This window comes from Bufo bufo, chromosome 3 (genome assembly GCF_905171765.1).
Source record: "Bufo bufo chromosome 3, aBufBuf1.1, whole genome shotgun sequence".
Lineage (NCBI taxonomy): Eukaryota > Metazoa > Chordata > Amphibia > Anura > Bufonidae > Bufo > Bufo bufo.
The window spans coordinates 460923491-460948381 of NC_053391.1; the positions used below are offsets into that span (position 1 = coordinate 460923491).

The 24891-nt window shown below is 39.0% G+C and overlaps 2 protein-coding genes across 2 annotated transcripts in view; both read left to right on the top strand.

Moving 5' to 3' along the window:
• ADPRHL1 (ADP-ribosylhydrolase like 1) overlaps window positions 1-7167 on the top strand; it is a 56638-nt gene extending 49471 nt beyond the window's left edge. Inside the window, 2 exon segments of the mRNA XM_040425178.1 lie at window positions 424-556; window positions 6891-7167. Coding sequence (XP_040281112.1) covers window positions 424-556; window positions 6891-7048 — 291 coding nt within the window. The 3' untranslated portion in view covers window positions 7049-7167.
• LOC120995767 lies at window positions 3214-22997 on the top strand. The gene is made up of 2 exons (XM_040425179.1): window positions 3214-3218; window positions 21077-22997. The coding sequence occupies exon 2, from the start codon at window positions 21313-21315 to the stop codon at window positions 22267-22269; it is 957 nt and encodes a 318-aa protein (XP_040281113.1). The 5' UTR covers window positions 3214-3218; window positions 21077-21312; the 3' UTR covers window positions 22270-22997.
• Window positions 22998-24891: the final 1894 nt, after the last annotated feature.

Here is a 24891-nt window from a genome sequence, read left to right on the forward strand (position 1 = left end):
GGCTACTTTAAGTTCCCGGTCCCCCGAGCAGATTGATATATATTTGTGGGAAAAAATTCAGTAAAACCTTTAATTTTTACATTTATATTTTTGCTTTTTCTAACAACTGTTGGTACAGGAGGGAGGTGCTATAAGTGACTGATAGCATTGTTTGTATAAAAGATAGCAGTCAGTCACTGATAACACCTCCTCCCTGTGCCAATAGTTCTTCACAGAAAGTGAAAAAAGCAAAGATATTGTATAAATGTACAAACTACAGGTTTTACTGAATCTTTCCCCACAAAACTATATATCAATGTGTTTGGTTATCCTGTTCTATAACATGGTGCTTTCAGATTGCATTGTAAAGAATATTTATATCATAAAGAGTTAGTATTTCAGGCAAGTTGAGGAATTTAACATGTACTGACATTTAATATATAGACATATAAGAAATGGAGTTCAGAGGGCCGTGGAGGAAGAAGAGGACATGATGCACCAATGATTGCATATGATGCCCTATTAGGAGCTGGTGGGGATTGGAAAGAGCTCTGCAGTCGAGCCATGTTCCATGGAGGTAAGTCACTATTTCTGAAAATCATAGTATATATCACAGACTACTGTACATATAAATGATTAGTAAGAAATGTAAGCTTTATATATCTAGAGCCAAAATGTCACAGGGGGATAGGGATGCGTGCACGCCTGACTGCCACCCACACCTTTCTCTCTGCCTACTTGCACGATCTGTCCTAGGTAAAGGTGCACAACTGGACGACAGTCCCTAACCTGGGTAAGTGCATGGTAGGGAAGGGGAGAAATATAGACAAGCAACAGGACACACAAAACACAAAAGCAAGATGAAGCAAGCCGAGGTCAATACCAGGAGAGAACGTCAGTACACAAGCAATAAACAATAGGAGAGTAAAACAACAAGCCGAGGTCAAATAGCCAGGAGGTCAAGACAAAAACCAGGGGATAAACAGGAGCTAGGTCAGGAACGAAAGCCGAGGTCAGAAAATGCAGAGAACACAAACGTAGCAGGTAGGTAATACAGACCCAATAACAGGCAACCTGTGGCCAGCAGGCTGCCTGTTAAATACCGGAGGTAATAGAGTCATGTGATGTGGCCAGCGTCACGTGACCCGTCCCTCCAGGTCAACCTCGGCGCTCAGTTTCCCTGCCTCCTGTCTCCTGGGGAATGGAGGACGCCGGCCACACTGAGGAGGTGTGCGCGGCCGGGTCCTCCCTGCCCCACCGTTGTCATGTGAACGAGGATGCAGCTTGCGTCCTTGTTCCTCATCCTGTGAAGGGTGCCGGCGATGCAGTAAAGAAAGCGTGCATCGCTGGCCCCTAGTAACACAAAAAATATATAATGTATTCCTTGAATAAAAATTATTCTTTGGCACAAAACCTTTACCCTTTTACTCTGCACATGTGCGGTCACCTTTCAATTTACTGCAGTGTGCACAGGGGTCTCGTTCTTGAGATAGGAGCAGGTCCCAGAGGTGGGACACATCTATTGGGCATTTAAGGCTTGTAGATATCCATTTAATACAGACCACAGATGAGGCACCACCATAATACAGATTCAAGACCACACCCCTTGATACATACCACAGACTAGATCCCCTGCAATACAGGCTTCAGTCCAAAGTATTTCCAGAGTATTTTTTTTTTCTCGGGAAAGCTGCAACCAATTTTCACAAGGCAGATATTTTAATTTTAATTAAATTAAATTTTAATTTTTATGTTCTGTTATCTTTTTTAAAAATATTTTCTGTACATGAGTTGCTTCTCTGCTCTGTGGACAGCATTCACAGATATACTTTACAGGAGCCACATGGACCATAGGAAACTGGTGTCTGGAGATGACTCATTGGGAGAGTGTTTTTATTCACTGTAATCCTGTCTGTGATGATAATGAGATGACTGTGGAAAGGTGACCCCTACAGAACAGCAAGTGTCACCTTATTGAAAGTCTCAGGGCCAGTGTGGAAACTACAATATTCAGGATTATATTTTAGAGATAATTTTTCTATATAAATTAAATGTACATGAATGACTTTATATTATTTAAATATATTATAATTCAATTATATATACATTTTTATAGACAATGACTTGGAATGAATAAATAAAACTCTAATTTACACAATAGGTTTTTTTCGGATGATACATTCCCTTTAAATCAATGGATTGTTATGTAATGAGGTCCTTCAGAGCAAATGACGATCTTTGTATACAATCTCTCTTCTGACTTATCGTGCTAATTGGCAACCAACATAGTAACATAGTATACAAGGCCGAAAAAATACATTTGTTCATCCAGTTCGGCCTGTTATCCTGCAAATTGATCCAGAGGAAGGCAAAAAAAAAAAACCTGTGAGGTAGAAGCCAATTTTCCCCACTTAAGGGGAAAAAAATTCCTTCCCGACTCTAATCAGGCAATTAGAATAACTCCCTGGATAAACGACCCATCTTTAGTAGCTATAGCCTGTAATATTATTACACTCCAGAAATACATCCAGGCCCTTCTTGAACTCTTTTAGTGAACTCACCATCACCACCTCCTCAGGCAGAGAGTTCCACAGTCTCACTGCTCTTACTGTAAAGAATCCTCTTCTATGTTTGTGTACAAACCTTCTTTCCTCCAGACGCAGAGGATGTCCCCTTGTCACAGTTACAGTCCTGGGGATAGATGATAGGAGAGATCTCTGTACTGACCCCTGATATATTTATACATAGTAATCAGTCGGGTTTTTTAAAATGAATAACCCTAATGTTGATAATCTTTCAGGATACTGTCGTCCCCCATTCCAGTTATTTCTTTAGTTGCCCTCCTCTGAACCCTCTGCAGCTCTGCTATGTCTGCCTTGTTCACAGGAGCCTAGAACTGTACACAGTACTCCATGTGTGGTCTGACTAGTGATTTGTAAAGGGGTAGGACTGTGTTCTCATCACTGCCCCTTTTGGTGCAACCCATTATCTTATTGTCCTTGGCAGCAGCTGCCTGACACTGGTTTCTACAGCTTATTTTGCTGTTCACTAAAGTTCCTAGGTCCTTTTCCATGTCAGTGTTACCCAGTGTTTTATCATTTAGTATGTACGGGTGACTTGCATTATTCCTTCCCATGTGCATAATCTTACATTTGTCAGTGTTAAACCTCATCTGCCACTTATCTGCCCAAGCCTCAAATCTATCCAGATCCATCTGTAGCAGTATACTGTCCTCTTCCGTGTCAATTACTTTACACAGTTTAGTGTCATCTGCAAAAATTTATATTTTACTGTGCAAGCCTTCTACAAGATCATTAATAAATATATTGAAGAGAATAGGGCCAAATACTGACCCATGAGTTACTCCACTAGTGACAGTAACCCAATCTGAGTGTGTACCGTTTATAACCCTCTGTTTTCTATCACTGAGCCAGTTACTTACCCAGTCCAAGCATTCTCATTTTATATACTAACCTTTTATGCGGTACAGTGTCAAATCCTTTAGAGAAGTCCAGATATACGACATCCATTGATTCGCCGCTGTCAAGTCTAGAACTTACCTCCTCATAGAAGCTGATTAAATTAGTTTGACATGACCGATCCCTCATAAAACCATGCTGATTGGCGTTATTTGCTTATTTTCATGAGGTACTCAAGATAGCATCTCTTAAAAAAAACTTCAAACAGTTTACCCACGACCAGATGTTAAACTTACTGGCCTATAGTTTCCGGGCTCTGTTTTGGACCCCTTTTGAATATTGGCACTACATTTGCTATGCGCCAATTCTGTGGAACACTCCCTGTCAGTATAGAGTCATTAAATATCAGAATAAAGGTCTGGCTATGACATTACTTAATTCTCTTAGGATATGGGTGTATGCCATCTGGTCCTGGCGATTTGTCTATTTTAATCTTTTTAAGACTCCTCTCTACTTCTTTCTGGGTCAGACAGGGCACTTTTAATGGGGAATTAACTTTTACATTGTGCATTTCATCTGACAGTTTATTTTCTTCAGTGAATACAGTGGAGAAAAAATATTTAATAGCTTTGCTTTCTCCTCATCGCTCTCTGCAACTCCCCCCTCATTACTCTGTAGAGGGCCGACACCTTCAGATTTATACTTTTTACCCATTTATATAATTTAAAAACATTTTAGGGTTAGTTTTGCCTCTCTTGGCAATTAATCTCTCGGTCTCTAGTTTGCTGCTTTTATGTATTTTTTACATATTCAATTTTTTTTTTCCTTATAGTTTTTCAGTGCTTCCTTTTCTTTTTGTCATTTATTGCTTTCTTTACAGTTATATTTATCCACATTGTTTTTTTCTTGTTCCTTAACCTTTTATTCCCATAAGGTATGTACCTCTCACAATTAGATTTTAGGATGCTTTAAAAATATCCCATTTTATGCAGGCTGTGGAGTCGGAGTCGAGGAGTCGGAGTCGGGGGAAATTTTGGGTACCTGGAGTCGGAGTCGGCAAACAATGGACCGACTCCGACTCGACTCTACTAATTTAGATTGGAATAAAAAAAAAAAAAAGCAAGTTTTAAATGTCCCAATTCCACAAAAAGTTCTAATTAATGACTTCTCTACTGTAAGAATAAAGACCAATGCATGCAGTGCCTCACGTAACCGCAAAACGAACACGTTAAGTGACCGTGAAGAAGCATGCTTTTTCATGTGCTTCACTTATGGCACGCAACGCACAATTAGGAGCTGCAATATTATACTTTCCATAGTGTTGTGTTCTGCTTTTACAGGGAACGCAGCCGTCCATGTGTAACCTAGCCTCTCACTGATAAGGGATAAATAAATATGTTTTTTGCCAGGACTAGAGAGTAGACACTTGTATAAGTGAAGGGAATGGAGGGCCAATAGTTCAAGACTGAAGCTGTAAAAAACATTTGAAAAACTGCTGTCATTTAGCTAAGGACTATAACAACTTGTAAACTCGATTGTTAGCTTAAACTTTAAACATGATTCTCCTAGGAAAATCATGTTTAGAATAAATGCCCCTTCCTGGATCCTCCTTTGTTTTCATTGTGTTTGTCCTTTTGCTTAAACTGTGCAATACAGTAAGACTGTTGGCTCCCAGCCAGTAGTCCTGTGGTAGGTTGCGTTTCTTTCCCTCAAGGAATGTATAAAATACATTCGCATATTAATACAGAGGAGTCGGAGTCGGGGAGTCGGAGTCGGAAGTACATAAAACTGAGGTGTCGGAGTCGGAACATTTATCTACCGACTCCACCAGCCCTGATTTTTATGGCTGTATTTTTATTTTTGAGGACTTTTTCCGAGTTAGTTAGGCCTATGGCCTCTCTTAGTTGGCTAAATTTCGCTTTTTTGAAGTTTGGTATTTTTTTTCTCCCTGAAAGAAAAACTCTTTTGAATGATAATTGGAAGGTCTACTTACTTTATGGTCACTATTTCCCAGCTGTCCCCTGACCTGCCACATCTGTTGTTCTGTCAGGTTTATTGGTTAATACTAAGTCCAGTATGGCGGTCCCTCTAGTTGGGTCCTGAACCAGTTCGGGAAAGGTAATTGTCTTTGGTTATTGCCAAGAACCTGTTTCCTTTATGAGATATACAAGTTTTAGTTTCCCAGTCTATATCTGGTTAGTTGAAGTCCCCCATAATAACCACCTCATTATGATTTGCCGACTCGTCTATCTCATTTTGTAGCAGATTTTCTGTGGACTCTGGTATATTAGGTGGTTTATAATACGGTTTTATTATTGTTTTTGCATCTATGTATTTCTACCCACAGTGAACTCCACATGTTCATGTCCTCACTTATATCTTCCCGGAAGTGTGTGCTTTAGATAGGACTTTACATAAAGGCAGACCCCTCCCCCTCTCCGGTTTTCGGCGATCCTTTCTAAACAGACTGTAACCCTGTATATTAACATTGACCACCCAGTCATAGCTATCATCCAGCCATGTCTCAGTTATTCCACTCTGTTATAGTCTCCTCACACATCACTAATTCCAGTTCCCAAGTTTTATTATTTAGGCTTCTGGCATTAGTATGCATACATTTAAGAGGTTTATGTATATTTTGTATCCTACACTTTTGCCTTCTGAGCTGTTCTAGTCCCTCCTTCCATTTCTCCCCCGTCCCATTACCTTACCCCAGGTTTCTATCAGAACTATCTTCCCATCCTATAACGTAATTACCCTCCCCCCCAGTCCTTAGTTTAAACATTCCTCCAACCTTCTAGCCATCCTTCTCCCCCAAGACAGCTGCCCCTTCCACATTGAGGTGCAGCCCATTACTATGATAGAGCCTGTAGCCAACAGAGAAGTCAGCCCAGTTCTCCAGGAACCCAAACCCCTCCTTCCTCTACACCAGTTCTTGAGCCACTTGTTAACCTCCCTAATATCCCGCTGCCTTTCTTGTGTGGCTCGTGGTACCGGTAGTATTTCATAAAAATACTACCTTTGAGGTCCTTGCCCTAAACTTTTGACCTAAATCCCTAAAATCATTTTTAAGGACGCTCCACCTACCTCTAACTTTGTCATTGGTTCCGATATGGACCATGACCGCTGGATCCTTCTCCAGCCCCTCCCAGTAATCTGTCAACCCGATGCACGATGTGTCGAACTCGAGCGCCAGGAAGACAACACACCATTCAACGATCCGGTCTTTGTGACAGATTGCCCTATCTGTACCCCTAATATTGAATGAGTTTCCTAAACCATTTAAAATTTAATAGTTTTTAAATGGTCCTCATTAAAAGTTATCTGCCCATGGTAGAGGTAAAAATATATTCACTTTTTTATGTGTGTATGTAGTTTCTAGTGTCAAGTTGAATTTTGTGATCTCCTATCTTGATCCCACATTTCATGCTTACACTATATCTATCTATCTATCTTATCAATATTTTATAGAATATTACCTTTTTGTTGCAGGAGAAAGTGCTGCTACCGGATCTATTGCTGGGTGTCTGTTTGGGTTGCTGTATGGTATAAACAATGTACCAAAGGGTCTATACCAGGAACTTGAACTAAAAGAAAGGCTCCAGTATTTGGGCGAGAAGCTCCATCAAGTCTCTTCAAAGGAAAAGTAAAACTGCTATTTTCAATTTATTAATGCTGAAAGAAGTGTAAATTAGCAGTATTTTAGTGTGCACTTGTGGGTATTTTACATTTTTTATTTTTTTTGTATATGTAATTCTTATATTCATATTGTTTTGGTCAATTGCATCAGTCATCCTACCTCAGTTATAAATCAGGTCAGGAGAGAACCAACTACTGAACTGTATGCATGTGGATAAATATACATGTTGCATGTGCTATTATATAACTTCAGAAGACAGAACTTAGAATATGATTTGCAGAAGACTTGATGCATAGTTTTTGCATGCTTATGAATCAAGGATTGCGTACACAGTTGCTTTTAGTTTTCTTGCATTTTCAGTGGGTCCTAAAATACTAGATCTAAGAAAATTTACAATGGCTAGGAACTTCTGGCACAATACATTTCTACATGACATACTTATTACTAGGTTTTTTTTCCATTGTCAATAAAAAAAAATAGCATGTCTCATATAGTTGCATATAACTTTGCATAAGATTTGAATAGAAGCAGTTTGAAATTGCCAGAAATCCCCTGTTTACGTACCATACTGCATTTGTGTTTTAACATGAATTCAAAGATTGAAGAATAAATAGGTTTATACAGCCTAAGTGATTAAAATATTTACTAAGTGAGTTTAAATATATTAAAGATAAGACAAACAAAGAACTCAAATACATAGTAAAAATTAATGTAACATGTTAAAACCAATAAGCAAGCTTCAGTCAACCACTCTACCAATATAGCACATGTTGAAGTGACAGACATCCTTCTCCACATGATGTCTCCTGGAGCTAAACTCTTTGTCACTATGCATCAAGTTTAACCTCGTGCATCAGTCATGTGCTACTTTGTAGCATGGCAACTGGAGCTTGCTCATTCATTTGAACATAGGTTAGAGGTTTTTTTTTTTTTTTTACTATGTATATGTGATGTTTGTCTTGTCTTTAATATATTTATTCTTACTTAGTAAATTATTTTATCAATTAGCCTGGGTAAGCTTATTTATTCTTCAATATTTGAATTCATGTGAATTTTTTTTTTCAATAAATATTTTATTTTTATTTTAGAAGTCACAATTTAATACATGATCCGATATTGATCAAATCAGAGTACATAATATGACATTTATAAACATCATTATAACTAGATTATACAGATCAGTATAGGTTCACGCCTAATATAATATTGAATACAGTTATGACCTCCCCCCTTCCCTCCCCCCCCTATTGGCTGCCGTCCACTCCAATCCATCAACTATAGACTATTAACAACATTAAGTATAGCTAGGTAGTCTTGCGTGCCACCCTCCATTTTTTTCTTTTTTCCTTTTTTTTTCATATCCTCATAAATTCTAATTTGCTGGAGATATGAACACCACTCACTTATCGAGGGTGGGGAGACAGAACCCCAATGCTTGATCAGCATAGCTTTAGCCACCATCAGGCCCCTCATCCAGATCTGTCTGACCCGGAGCGGGGTTTCTGTTTCTGACACATAATCTCCCAAGATCACTGTCAAGATCCCCAGGTTATAGTTCGTCGCAGACTCCTTTTGTAAGGTAGAGAAGACCTGCTCCCAATATTTTTTTATTTTACTACAACCCCAAAGCAAATGGGCATAATCCGCATTGACGTATCCACATTTAGGGCAACCACAATCCCGGGCTTTATTTTGTAGGAATTTTCCTTGTATCTTTGGGGGTATAGTACAATCGATGCAGGATCTTAAATTGAATTAATCTATGAGCATTGGAAACTGTCGCCTTTTTCACGTTCCTATAGATAGTGGACCACTGTAGTGGAGAGCAGTTCAACTCCTGCTCCCACTTACTTGGACATTTAAAAGGAGTTACAGTTGCCAATGTGGTTCGGAGTTTAGCATATAATCCAGATATCTTCACCTTCTCATTCTTCTGAGCGTCACAATAATCAAAAAATAAATTCTCTCGTGGAAAAAAACAGCCCCTATTCCTAGAGGCTTCAAATGTGTGTTTTAAACGTGTATACATAAACAAATCTAATGGTGAACTATGAATAATACCAAATTCTCCAAGCGATTTAAAATGACTCCTATATAAAAGGTGAGACACCTTATTGATACCCCTACGTGACCAATAACCAAAATCTGTGATTTTAAAGAATTCCACCAGCCCCCTGTTCTCCCACAGAGGGGTAAAAGCAAAAGGACTGGAGACTTTAAGAATCTCCTTCAGCTTATTCCATACCCTCTGTAGTGACCAAGGGATCAGACTTCCTCAATCCCATATACCCAGTCTCCAAACATGCAAAAATATTGTCTATTGGTTTATCCAAAACTTTAGTCAAATACCGTAAAGGTAAACTCTCTTTCAAATAGCAACAACGCTGTATCTGTGCACATAAAAAATAACCTTGAAAAAAAGGAAGTGACAGCCCACCATCTCCCTCCGCCAACCAAAGGTATCTCTGCTTTATACGCACCCTCTTCCTTCCCCAAATTAGATCGTTAATCAGAATCTCCAATCTGTGAAAGAAGATATCGTCGATCCAAATAGGGGAAGCACAGATCGGGAACAAGACAATAGGCAAGATAATCATCTTAATCAATGCTATTCGATCTGTCTGTGCCAATATCAATTTCTGCCAAGCGCTTATCTTGATCTTAACTTTATTCAGCACCGGGGCCAGGTTAAGCTCATAAAACCTATTTATGGGAACCCTAATCTTAACCCCCAAATATTCCAAAGTACTTTAGGGACCAGAACCCCGAACTCCCCTCCCTTCATCTACAGCCTTCCGGTTCAGCGGGAGGAGCGATGACTTTGTCCAGTTAATCATATACCCTGATAATTTCCCATAATTCTCTATTACCCTCTATCACATAAGGAAGGATTTTCCATCCCTGATCCAGGAACAGAATCACATCATCGGCATTTAAGCTTATTTTATCGCTCATTCCCGCTACCCCCGAAGCCGTCTATACGGTTATCTGCACGTATCCTACAAGCCAACGGTTCAATAAAGAGGGCGAAGAGGAGGGGAGACAGAGGACAACCTTGTCTCATCCCTCTCCGCATCATAACAGGCGGAGAACTGATGCCATTGATAGTGATACTTGCAGCCGGCTGTTCATATAGCATTTGGGTCATTTCCAAAAATGAGTTCCCCAGGCCAAACTGAGACATAGTAGCCCACAAAAAAGGTCACTCCATCCTGTCAAACACCTTTGCGGCATCTAAAGATAGGACGGAGTGGTCTATACTACCCCCAACAGAAAGGTTCAGATAAACCCTATGATAACTCATCTGTATTTGACGTCCCGGGATAAAACCAGTCTGGTTGGGGTGTACCAGAGAAGCTATAACCCTCTTCAAACGGTTCGCCCAAATTTTAGCAAGGATCTTATAATCCGTATTAAGGAGCGATATCGGTCTATACGACCCCATATCGCATGGATCCTTCTCCTTTTTTAGCACCAGGACAATCACTGCCTCTCTAAATGATGGAGGTAAAGAACCAAATGCACAGGATTCATTCAAAACTAGAAGAAGGATCGGAAGGAGTGAATTAGCATGATACCTATACACTTCAAACGGCAATCCATCTGGGCCAGGGGATGAGTTATACTTTAGGAATGGGAGTATCGCTTGCAACTCCTCCAATAGAATAGGGGAGTCCAGCATCTCTCTATCTTGTACAGATAGCTGGGGGAGCTCCAATTGTTGAAGATATTGATCCATATCACTTCGACTAAACAAAGCGTCAGACTTATAAAGAGTAGAATAATAATTCACAAATTCCTCCCTAATTTCCTCTGCGGTCCTCACCCTATTTCCTTGTGCATTCCTAATTTCCCTTATAGTGGTAGCCTCTCTCTGATTGGCCACCAAACGTGCCAAGAACCTGCCCGTTTTACCAGATTCACAAAAGCGATTTTGGCCTTGGAATAAGAGCTTGTGTTGTGCTTTTCTATACAAGAGTGTCTTAAGTTGTAAATTAGCCTCCTTTAACTGATTAATATATTGGTCCTTATAGCAGGCAATTAAAGCAGCGCGTATACTCCTTATTGACTCCATCAGTTGTTGTTCCCTTCGCCGCAATTCAACTCTAAACCTATTGATTTTGTTAAAATATAAACCCCTTAAATGGGCCTTCAAAGCGTGCCACACATAATGGATATGTGTTGAGCCTAAATTGAAGCCCCAGAATTCCTGTATGTCCTGGTCTATTTTGGATTGCTCCCCTATCACATCCAACCAGTGTGGGTCAGTTTAAAGGTTCTACCTGAGGATGGAGCCTCCACAAACACGATCAAGACTGGGGAGTGGGTCTGAGATTCCATGAGGTTCATACTTCATTCTCAGAACACGACGGCACAGATCCCGACTTGCAAAAACCAGATCAATACGGGACATTGATCGGTATGACTGGCTAAAACAGGAGAAAATTTTCTTATTGCCATAGAGGTGGCGCCAGATATCGACTAGCGCCAGCTCCTGGCAAATAGTAATCAAAGGGGATCCAGTCCGACCGTGCCCAGACAACGAAGAGAGCCAATCGAGCTCAGGGTCAGGTACTGCATTAAAATCACTTGCCACTAATAATGCACATTGATTTTTTGTGGCTATATATTTAGCTAAGTGTGAAAAAAACGTTGATTTAAATGGTGGAGGAATATAAATAAACGCCAATATCATCTCCTGCCCTTTCCAAAACCCGTAAAGGAATACATATCTCCCTTCTTTATCAATCAGACTATCTAGAGGTTGAAACTCCATCCCACGATGAATATATACGCTGACACCTCTTGCATATGAAGAGTAGCAAGCGTGGTACTCAAGGGAAGCCCATTTCCTTTTCAATGTAGAGATCCTATCTAGTGTTGCGTGGGTCTCTAATAGGACCACAATTGCAGGCAGATGACGAACCACACAGTCAAACACCACCGTCCTCTTGAATCTGTCTCCCAGCCCTCTCACATTCCAGAATAGAATATTACACGGCATGTCCTATAGAAGAAATAAATCCAAGTCCCCCATCTAAAAGGGGGGAACGCATAACTACGAAGCAGATGACGACAGCCAATCCCTCCTACCCCCACCCAAAAAAAAAACTACTTGGTTGACAATGCATTTCACAATACCTATCAACCTCTCTCCTTCCTCCAAACCTCCTCCCCACCATCACCCCTCATTAACCTCCCCTCTCGCCACCTACCATCCTCTTTCATAAGCCCATCGAATCCAGCCATTGCACCACCTCCTCCTGCGTGGAAAAAACCTAACAGAACCATTATACACCACCCTCAACTTGGCAGGATATAACATTGAATACTTCATTTTGGCTACAATCAATCTTTTTTTCACATCTACGAAAGATCTCCTTCTAAGTTGGGTTTCTCGTAAGAAGTCGGGGAATATTGATATGAGATTGCCATCCAAGTAAATGTCTGTTACTTCTCTTTTACGTCTTAGCACCCAATCTCGATCCTTGGAAGATATAAGTTTTGCCCTGGGTGGAGCCCCTGGAGGGTTTTTTTTAAAGGGTATTCTGTGAGCCCTTTCCACACAGAAGGTAGTTGGATCACAAGCTGGCCCTAAGTTTTCCAGAAGCCATTTTTGGATGAAATTTGTGGGATTATCCTGCTCTGCCCCTTCCGGAAAGCCCACCAGCCGCAAATTATATCTGCGGGACCTATCCTCCATCTCTACCACTTTCTTTTTTAACCAGGAATGATCTTCATCAACTTCTTCTAATCTCTTTTTTAATATGCCATTCTCTAAAGTAACAGAGTTAACTACAGTTTCCAGTTCCTTCACTTTCGATCTCAACTTTGTCATTTCATCTCTTATTATCGTGACATCTCCCTGTACTACTGCAAGGGAAGAAGCCAGTTCTACAACTGAAGCACTAGTTGAGTTTACTACCCCCAGTATATCCTCAAGTTTTTTATTTATATTCTCAAAGCCTTCACTCTGGGGTGAGCTGGTCTTTGATGAGGGCTGTTCTAGGCGGTCCATACTATTGGAGGCCAACTCAGCCTGTGGGGCAGCCCTCTGTATGCCTCCTCTGGTTTTAGGTGGTGGTGACTTCAGAAATTTATCTAACCGAGCCTGTGGACTCCCCCCCGAACCACTTTTCGGGGAAGACAATCCACCTGATTTGCGATACTTTGGCGGCATTTTTAAATCAGATCGTCTCCACAGCTGGGAGTATATGCCAAAAGGCAGACTTCCAGTAGTGATTCCAATCCAAGTATAGATCTATCTAAATCAGTAGCAGATTTATCTATACAGCCCAGGTTTTTTCAGACATCTATAGTAAAGCTGCCCACCCACCTATACCGCCAAATACCGAAATATTTCCACAGATCAAGAGAGATAAAAGAGACCTAGTAATCAATATTGGCACATATGCGTTAGGTGGGGAACGGAATAGGATAAATGGTGTACACATATAAAATAACAACACACAGGCTTAATACCTATACTTATACCCTCCCCCCACTCATATGCAGCCACAAATTACCAAAAAACATAGAGAGGTCCTAGGACCACGAGCCGATAGGGCCTCTATCAGACTAAATGTCCTGTTAAGGTAAGGATTTATCCGCAGGGCAGTCAAATACACTGAAGTCGTGCCAGTCCTGAAAATTGAGCCTGCCAACAGGTCAGCTACTGGGTGCGACGTCCTGCATATCAAAATTGGTCGCCACAGGTGTGGCCTTTCCAGAAACACCGCTGAGTTGTCAAAGTCCCCAAAAGGTTCATGTGAAATTAGTTACACATATGACATATACAGTGTTATTCACATTTGCGCTGGGGTCTCTGTTCTGCTGATAATAATGAGAAGTGATATTTTTTTCTGTCATAATGACCTTGAAAGAAACTGACTGGCGCCCATTAAAAGTCAATTGGATCTGTCGAACGTTGGTACTAACTGTAGTAACTGTCATATGCGGAATCCCAGATTGCATTGCAGCTTCTGTTATTAGAGGAAGACAAGACACAGATGTGAACAGAGCTAAAATTAGGATGAATCCTTTGGATATGTCATCAATATCAGATAGCTCTGGCACTACATAACTCCGTCCACTGTGTGGTGAGCATGTTGTACAGAGACATGAGGGAACAGAATCTCCTCTATGTGTGCCTAAGTGGCAGACATCATAGCAGCTAGTTTCCCTTCTCCCCCTTCCCTCTCCATAGACTTTTATGAACAGCATGCAGCTTGAGCTCTCAGCAAAGTTGAAAAACTGTCTCCTCCCTGGAGATGGATTTGTACAGTAAAAGTTGTAGCACAAATAAAAATATTACATGACTGTAACTTTACAGCCCAGTGTCTACAATTTCTGCAAATGCCAGAAATAAAATATCAGGTCTGTATCTGCTTTCTGCTAACAGCCCAGTAGAATGTGTGTCTGTGCATAATGAAAACTGCCACATCCACACGTTTCCTATTCTAAACTAAATATATGAAATCACAGATGCACATGTATGGATGCATAATTGTATGAGCTCATTATATAAACACTTGTTGAGTATGCACAAACTATGCAATAATCTTCTGATGTTGGTGGATGGAATAATGCATATATAATCCCCCTGGCAGGGGGCTGATCTGCATTCAGGTGCACATATATGTAAAATATAAATAAGGGTGAATTCATACACAGCAGATTTGATGCAAACATTTGTTATGGTCTCATTCATCTTAATGGGATTCTCAAAAATTCACATCCTGGCTGCCAAAACAACCCCTTTAAGATTAAAGGTGGTTTTCCATATGGTCGTTCTGCTGCAGATTGTCAGCAGTGGTTTTGGCTGAAATCCTCTGCAGAGAAATCCACACCAAATTGTGCATATGTTGCTGTGGATTTCATTGTGGAACGATATAGATTTCCTGCAGATTTCAGCCTCTGCATTTAAAATTCACATCAATGTCAAGTTAAGTGAGGATTCTGGGTCAGAAACTCCTAACGGCATGATTTCACTTCTACTGTACAACACTGCAGATTTGTCACATGCAAATCCATGGTGGCTAATGTAACTGATTTTCAGGTGCAGAAATGTCTGCAATGTGTGAATATACCCTTAAATAGCACTGACCTTGATGTTTCTGGGAGATTTTCCACTATTGCTTTATATGTTTGTGAATAAACTATGATTTTGTTCTGTAATTTTTGTCGTGTTGTGTGGGTGAAAGAGACATTTTAAGCATGCAGTTAGTTAGCCACTGACATATATAAGCCAACAAGAACTTTGTAAAGGCAAAATAAATGTTTAGTATAATTTGTGATTATCTTACAAACATATCACCAAATTTCCACCTTCTCGAGTCAATTTTAACAACATTATATCCTTCTTTTGACTTTTGGGACAAATCTTTGTTCAAAATGTCTAAAATTTGCATTATCAGAAGTTTCTGACAAGCTCCATAGGACCTTAAGCCCTTCACAAACCACTCATCATTAGTTAAGTAATACATGTATATCACAAATTCTCACCAACATCATCTGCTGAGATGAATTTCTAGTGTATTTATCCTCTAAAATTTTGCATTGTTAAAGACAGGATGAAGAGTGGACATTTATGGTCTACTGTGCACCCTGTGCATAGGAGTGGATTCAGTTAAACCTGTATTTGAAAATGAGTGTGGTGATGTAACAGTCATATTTATGAAGGTATCACCAAAACACAAAAACTCTTATGCTTATTTGCTGGCATCAAACATCCTTTCTAGCTGTGATGAAAATCTTTCTGAGCTGCCTATACTTACAAACAAACCAGAGGGTAAAGTCATTCTCAGGCCATGGTTCTTTGGGGATCATAAAGGCAACTTTGCCCAAAAAAAAAAAGGTAAAGGGGATTTATCGTCTCCCATGCACTTGAAAAGTGGAGTTAAAAAGTCACAAAATATGTATTTGCGACTTTTTAACCACAACTTTTTAAAATATTGTCACATCTCCGGGTGTTTACGCCTCCCTCGCCAATTTTCAGAAATGTGACGTGGCAAGGGCAAGAAAAATGTATCTTCATTTACACCAGTTTTCTGGGACAAATGAACCCAGAAATCTACAACCGCTCAGAGCTGTCGTAGATTTCTGTTTAGGAGCATGGACTGCCGGAGGATGCGCCTACCTTATGACGAGGTCTGAGCTTCATCATAAATTAGCTGCATTCTCTGGCAGGGCAGGGGATAACAGAATGCGCTGGTCTTGATCAATATCCCCCAAAGTGTTCAGGGCCTGAGAACCTCAAGTTGGTCCTTAAAAATGCATTAAACCACCAGCTTAAAATAGTTGTCCAGGGCATAATGCTTAAAAGGAAATTTAAAAACAATACTCGCTGCTTTAATACCTGCAGCTTCAGCCCCGGTGATCTGATAGTACATGTTGATCATCTGCCATGTAAACATAAGACTGCTGCTAGCAGTCACTGGCCTCAGTAGTCTTGTCTGTATGTACAGCACTAAACTGTTGAGACCAGTGACTGACTGCAGCAGTCAAGTAGTTAGCACATGATCAGCTGCACACAAGTATACAGAGACTGGCGAGGACCATTCAATTAGCATTGCTGGAGCACTGCGAGATTAAAGAGGTGACTTTTTTTATTTTATATTTTAAAGCAACGCCTATCTGTTAGACAAAAATGTTTTTATATCCTTATACCCTTTAAGGTCTTTAATGTGTGCTTTGTAGAAAAATAGAATTATTCCACTTATAACTTGTAACACTTATTACCCCCACAATGTTGGATAATGACCTCATAATGATCTTAAATCACACCACCATGGCAGACAATCCTGGCATGGTTATATGGCATCAACATAGCTGCGCCTTCATTGTCTGCAATGGTTACATAACGTGAAGAGTCAGCTATGTCTGTGAAAAAATATTTGACCCTTTTACAGCCGGTGATGGATGTATCAATTATTAGGATCCTAGAACTGCGCATTGTAACCACAAGGCAGTATCAGCAGCACAATTGTAACACACAGTCGCTCTCCTTCTGCAATGCAGGGATCAAAAATTACAGCCTCAAGCCCCCTAATGGAGCTAAAAAGATACTGTAAAATATTTGTCCCATCCAAGTGAACGGGCTGACGCTGCAATACACTGAACTGCCGATGTGCAGGTAAACAATAAAGAGGCCACAGCACAGAAGTGCTGGACCCCTTCAGACAGCTAATCAATGTGGGAGCCAAACGTCAGACCTTAATCTATCTGATATTGAGGGCCTATTGGGAGGAGAGACTATCAATATTCCAAACCAGAAAAACCTTTTTAATAAAAAAATTACATGCACCGCAAAATGCTGCTAATAAAAACTACAATTCATCACAGAAAAAAACACAAGCCACTATACAGCTATGTTGATGGGATAATACAAAAAAGTATGCTGCAATTAAAAAATAATTAAGCAGAGACACTAAAAATAAGATCTCAACTTGGAATAATACTGATTGCCTTGTTTCTACAATGGAATACGGTATATAGTCTGCAGTTCAATAGCGTATAAAAATACATGTGATATCACAAATGAATTGAGAATATATTGCTCTACACCAATGGTAGAGAGAACATCTTATAGCTCTATATAGGCACTCCTAAACACCACTGCACAATCTGTAATACAATTTGCATGGAATCATTTGTCATGCATGTCTTGCTTCATTTTATGCATGTTTGTTTTATTAATGTTCATCTTCTATTTTGATATTAATTAAGGTGCACAAAACTTTATGTAATGTTCATAGGAAGAATGCCAAACACAATCATATATGAAAAAATATCCCAGATGAAAAAAATTCATAGCAACCAATGGAAGTTCATATTTTATATCTCCAGTTTAATAGAGATGAGTAAAACTTTGAATGTTTCAACCTTTCACTGAGTTTCCTAAAATAAAACCACATATTCTCCCCTTAAGACATTGGAGACTATCTAATCTATCTGACTATCTAATCTGACTATCTATCTATCTATCTATCTATCTATCTATCTATCTATCTATCATCTATCATCTATCATCTATCTATCTCTCAGTGGCATAACTAGAAATGACTGGGACCCACATTTTTGAATGTGGCCCCCACCCCAGAAAATTGTTCACAACCCCCACTACTGTTTGCTAGTCAAGATTGCATTCCCAGATGATGCCTGGCAGCCGCTCAGTCCATTTCCCACAGTGTCTCTCTATACCTGGGATCAGCAACCTGTGAAACTACAACTCTCATCATGCACGCTTTCTTGGCTGTTCTTGTAACTCCCATAGAAGTGAAAGAAGGATTCTGGGAGTTGTAGTTTCAGAACAGCTGGAGTGCCAGAGGTTGGTGATCCCTGCTCTATACAATGTCATTTTAAAATACTGATGAGGGGGCTCTAACAACAAACTCTTTTAGTCCTTCTCCTCGGTGGGCCCCTTCTGCTCCAAAGCAGCCGCTTCCCCTGCTTCCCCTCTAGCCATGCCCCCGATCTATCTATCTATCTATCTATCTATCTATCTATCTATCTATCTATCTATCATCATCATCTATAAGTGGTATATAGACATTTAATAATACCTATCACTCCAGAGTTATCATCCAAATTAACCATTATTGTAATTACATCTATAAATGCTGATGTGACTAATAGAAAACCATTCCTTATGTTATAACATGCTGCATCTAATGTATGCTATTCTACAAAGTAAAGCAGATTTATACAGTGAGTATAGTACAGATGTTAAATATAATGATTATAAAGTCAATTCATTTTCTTTTACACAGCATCATAAAAACCCATGGTGGTAGGATATCAGTAGATCTGATCCTCCTGAAGAAAAAGGCCAATAAAATTTGGAACCCAGGTGAACAGGCTGTTCTCAGTAGTCTACTGAACTACATCAGTAATTTGAATGATTCTGATGACACAACATTAACAAAAAATGAAAAGACTCCTAAGCTTCAGAGAGACAAACCACAACACAATAAGCAGGAACACAATAACGGCAAAAATGTCTTAAGACCTTCCAGATTTCAGCTCTTACAGTCCAAGTTTTTAAATCCAAACCATGAACCTCTAAAGAAGAGGCCAAAGGAAGTAGGCAAATTAACTTTTAAGGAAAATCGTTGTACAAGTAGAATTTCCAAAGGCAATACTGTAAAAAAATTAGACCCATCGAGATTAAAACTAATCAAAGATGAAAAAGCAAGGAATGACCTACACTTTCATAATGAAAGAAATCAGTGGAATAAAAGCAATGGGAAAGGCAGAGTAATAGCCATTTTGACAAAATTTACTGTTGCGGAAGAAAAAGAAAGTAAAATAAAGTCAGCAAATATAAAAAATAATGTGCCCAAAATACTCAACAAAAGCACAATTATTTCTGCCCTAAAAGAGAAATTTGAACAAAACTGTACAATCCACTCTGTAAAAGGAGCAGAGTCTTCACTGCCTCCTAAGGAACGTATTGTGAAAGACTCTGCAAGTGCTAAATGTATTAGAGAAGCAGAGGCTCTGGTGTTACATATCACCACAATGACTACAACGTGTATTGAACGTCCAAAACCAGAATGTGCAGCTCTAAAGGAACAGATTATTCCATCCATCCAGGCTAAGAGCATAACTATGAAAGTATATGGTCCAAAGACATTAATCCTAAATTCCAATAATATGGATTCACAGAAACACACATGTAGAAATGATAAAAAGGATTGTGATGTAATATGTGAAGAGAGGCAATGCACTAAACCCACTACAATAATGAAAAATATAAGTGTGAATCAAGATAGCATTAGAGCTCCACAGAAGGACAATAAAGAAAATTTCACAGATGAAAACGAACAGAAAAGCAACCATTTGGAAAAAAGACAAACAAATGGATGGATTAGAGAAGATGGAATCGACAGCTTATATACTAATGATGAAATACAGATGGAAAACATGACTGGCACAAAGTCAGCCATTAGCAATTGTTTAGATGCAATAAAAGTTCTTAGAAATGTAGAAATGGAACCGGTAGCTGATGTTCAGTTGTGGGACAAAAGCGGACCATCCTCAAAAAACTTGGATCTAGGTAAACAAGACTGTATGGACAGTCTGCACAACAACCAGCCGAATGATAGAAGTAATGATGTTATACGTTTAAGCACAATAACAAATGAGCAGAACAAAAGCAAAGAGGCCATGAAACATATGAGTGGCTACCTTTTAGGCAACAGCCAGAAGGTGAAAACTAGCAATAATGTTATAGATCACATTTTAAATGAAGGTATACCTAATAACAATACTAAGAATATTGAACTTAATGATGTCCATATCTATAGGTCTAACAAAGTTGTTTTAAATGAGAATAAAAGTAAACAGCAGAATGACTACATTGATAAAGAGCACAAAGTTTCAAATAATAGTAATAACATATGCACTGTGAAGTCGGAAGATACTGAACTAAAGAACATCTGTATGATGGAAAAGGAAAATGAGCTAATAAAGGTTGATCTTGGTGGCCAGATAGGTGACAGACACAAATTATTTAACTTTGCCATCCATAAAGAAGAAATTGCTCTGAATGACTGCATTGATAAAGAGCACAAAGTTTCAAATAATAGTAATAACATATGCACTATGAAGTCGGAAGATACTGAACTAAAGAACATCTGTATGATGGAAAAGAAAAATGAGCTAATAAAGGTTGATCTTGGTAGCCAGATAGTCGAAGGACACAAATTACTTAACTTTGCCATCAATAAAGAAGAAATTGCTCTGGGTTCCCCATATATTTGTTTACGTCAAACTGGTCTCATGAGCAGGGAAGAAGCCAGAAACAGCCCTCTGTGTCCTGCAATGAAAAACCTCATAAGCAGTAACAAGGCACCCAATAAACAAAAAACCAAATACGGCAATCTTTGTCAGATGTATGCACCAGATCAGACCCCAGAACTGATTCCTTCAATTCTTACAGAGACAGCAACTTGCAGCACAGAACCAATTGTTCTATCTCACATGGCTTTGGCTACAACTGTAGATGTTCACCAAAACAATTGGAGTGTTAAAGAAGCAAAGAACACTACAAATAAACTATCAAGATATGATAAAACACCAATAAAACATTGTATAGAAAGAGACAAAGACAACTCGAAAGCTAAATCACATTCAGATACAGGGGGTTTACAGGAAACAAGGGCCAATAAAGTGTCTTTGGGTTATCTAAATGAAAAACAATGTGCAGCAGATGGAAAAGAATACTCCAAAAATCAATTAGGAAGAGACCTCTCCAGTACACAGGATACTATGACATATGCTTCAAAGAAGAAAAATAATGACACATTGGAGGTTCCACATCATTTCACAGAAGGGGACAGTTTAGAGGACATGTTGTTACATGTGATGAAGCATGATAATACACAAATGGAAAATATTAGTAAACCATTATCTGCAACCTGTAAAAACACAGAATTAAAGGACGTGAAAGATTTCTTGTGTCAGGAAGAGATGAGGCTAGATCCAATATCCTCCACTGAGTCAATGATTGATTCAAAAGAGGGCAACCATAAGATGGACAAAAGAGTAACACCTAAATATCAATTAACATCAATAAAGGATCTTTCTAGTGACCATAACCTCATGTCAAATACAACCAACAAAATAACACCTAAATATGAAATATCATTGATAAAGGACCTTTCTAGTGGTCATAACCTCATGTCAGATACAACCAACAAAATAACATCTAAATATGATATATCATCGATAAAGGACCTTTCTAGTGAACATAACCTCATGTCAAATACAGCCAACAAAAAAGTAACACCTAAATATGAAATATCATCGATAAAGGACCTTTCTAGTGGTCATAACCTCATGTCAGATACAACCAACAAAAAAGTAACATCTAAATATGAAAAATCATCGATAAAGGACTTTCCTAGTGGACATAAACTCATGTCAGATACAATAGACAAAAGAGTAACATCTAAATATCAAGTACCATCAACAATGGACTTTTCTAGTGAACATAACCTCATGTCAAATACAACAAACAAAAAAGTAACATCTAAATATCAAAAACCATCAACAAAGGACCTTTCTTGTGAGCATAACCACATGTCAAATACAACAAACAATGTTAACATCAATGACATGTCCAAATATAAAGTGCAAAGTTATAAAGACACAGAAATCTCCTCAAGGCAATCATTTAAGCCTTTGATTGTAACAGTTTCTGACACTTTTAAACATCACACCTGAGTTATTTTACTTGTCCAAGTACAATACAATTGATTTCTTTATGTTGCATATTTTGATTTCTTCTACAACTGTCAACACATAATCCTTTTTAGGTCATATAGTTATTGTCTCTAGAACATGAGAACTTTGCCTCTAAAAGGCACCAGCAGAATATGATATCAAACAGTTGGGTTGCTAATTGATATATATCCATAAGCTTGCTGAAGTGGTTAACATTCTAAAAAAAATACGAGTACAAACCCTCCATCATCATAATAACCACTATTACCATCATCATCATCATCATGAAAGTGACACTCATCATACCAGTCTTTATGCCATCAAATTTGAATAAATATTTTTTGTTTGCAGATTGTTCATAAACCCATTCAGAAAATATTGATCTGAATTAAAAGGTTTATCAAAGGTCCTTTATTACAAGATTTGCTCTTTTGCAGAATTTCTGGCTACAAAAGTGGGGAGGATAACTGCAAGAGCCTCCTCTATGACCTCCACAAGCACACATATAGGATATAGGTTTTTGGGGACAACTACTTTAATTACATTCAAGGCTATGGACACCTTCAGGGCAATTTTTTTTTATGATTGCATTTTATTCAGTTTGAGCTAAAAATAATGTTTTAATAGGTCTTCATTAAACATTTGCAGCAAATTTTGTGATAAATGAGGTTAACAATCAGTCTACTTGCAGACTATCCCTCTTGAGTTCCATCAGCTAACGACTCATGTGAAGCCTTATCTCTGATCTCCTGACCGGATAAACTGGCATTATACAGTCAATTGAAAAGAATATGGCTTAAAGTAGTTGTCCAGGTTCAGAGCTGAACTCGGACATAACCCCTACTTCCCCCATTCAGCCCTTCTGAGTTGAGCATTCATGCTCCGATGCTCCCCCTTGCCCTGTGCTGCATCGCACAGGGCGAGGGCTGTTTGTTTACCTTTTTACACTACTAGGCAGAGGCTTCCGCCTAGCAGTGATCCCAATGACATCACCGGCACTAATGGGTGATGTTTAGTGCTGCCCTGGCCTGTTTTACTGGCTAGGGCAGTGCGAAAGACAGCCCATTAGAGCCGGTGACGTCACCGGGCTCACTGCTAGGCAGAAGCTTCTGCCTAGCATAGCCTGGTATGTCACTGGATCTTAAGAAAAAACCCTTGCACTGTGATATACAGCGCAGGGCAAGGGAGAGCATCGGAGCTCAACTTAGAGGTGCTTAATGGGGGAAGAAAGGGTTAAGCTGTGAACCCTGACAACCCCTTTAAATGAGTGTTTATTAAATCAGGAGATCAGAGATAAGGGTTCACATCAGTCGTCAGCTGACAGAACTCAGGAGGGATAGTCTGCAAGTAGACAAATTTTTTACCTAATAAAGACCAAGTGAAAAAAAGATTTTTAGCCCAAAATGAATAAAAGTAAACAAGCAAATGCAGTAAGTCATGTCAAGTAATGTTAAATATATAATTTTGACATGCTTAAATGGTCACTAATTTTTCACAGAAGTTTGCAAAAAACAATAGTAGTTGTAAATATAAGAAACTTTGTAATATATCTTATATTAGTGAAAAATGCCTCATACTCCACTTATCAGGCTCTTTTCTACCCCCTCCTAAACTAACATTTTCCATATTAAGAGACCAAGATTGACTGTCAGTTCACCCCAAATCTACTCTTCCAACGCTTCTGTGGGCAGCATTTAATCTGGTCCTTTAGTGAGCTGTCAATATTGGTCTCTCAGAACAGGGAACGTTAGGAGGAAAAGGGGCAGGAAAAGAGTCCGATAAGTGTGAAAAAAGACATTTTCTCTGGTAAGATATATTACATGATGTATGCATGTTTTGTCTGTTGAAAGGATAGTGAATATTTATAATAAGATTAAGATGTATAATTTATTACAATTGTACATTCAGATTAGAATTACTGCAACAACGGTACAGGACAGAGCCAAGCACTGTGCTACCATATGGTACTTAAAAGGTGCTATATTATAGGATGATAGACAAATATACTTCTGTAATACATGTGGTTGAGACTTCAGAGAAAACCATGATAATGTTCTATCCACCTTTTAAAGCACAATAAAAGAACTGTTCTAGCACCAGTTACTAGGTGCATTGGTATTACTTCTAAAAAGGTCAGTAGAGTATAGAAAATTTGCTGAAAGAACATTAAAATATAAGTCAAGACTCAAGAGCATGATAATTTATCAGTGCTAGACAAACAGGAGATGAACTCTGTATTCTCAGTCATGGTTTTGACTAATAAAAATGCTAATGCAAACAGGGTACCCAAATGAGCTCTTAAGAAACTCTGCCTCTAAAGCTATGAGATATAAGTGTTCTGTCCTCCTTATGTGTGAAGGTACATAGCTTGACAGACAGCTAAACCTTATCCCGGCAATGAATTGACAATGGAGTAACGTCCAACTTTATCTTTATTGCAAGGATGTAAATCAGTGTGCGGTAAAACAGCCATGCTACTGTGAGCTTAGATGTGGAGGATGTCTCAAGAGGCTTCCAAGCCATGTGCTATCCTCAGGCAGTGATGACTGTGAATGAAGAAAATGGCTGCTATGTGCAGGGATGATGATGTCACTAAGATAAGGAAGCTGAAGTAGACCAAAC

Bases quoted from the DNA above. Each gene is read 5' to 3' on its own strand.
- LOC120995767 (XM_040425179.1), top strand. From the start codon at position 21,313: ATGACATATGCTTCAAAGAAGAAAAATAATGACACATTGGAGGTTCCA.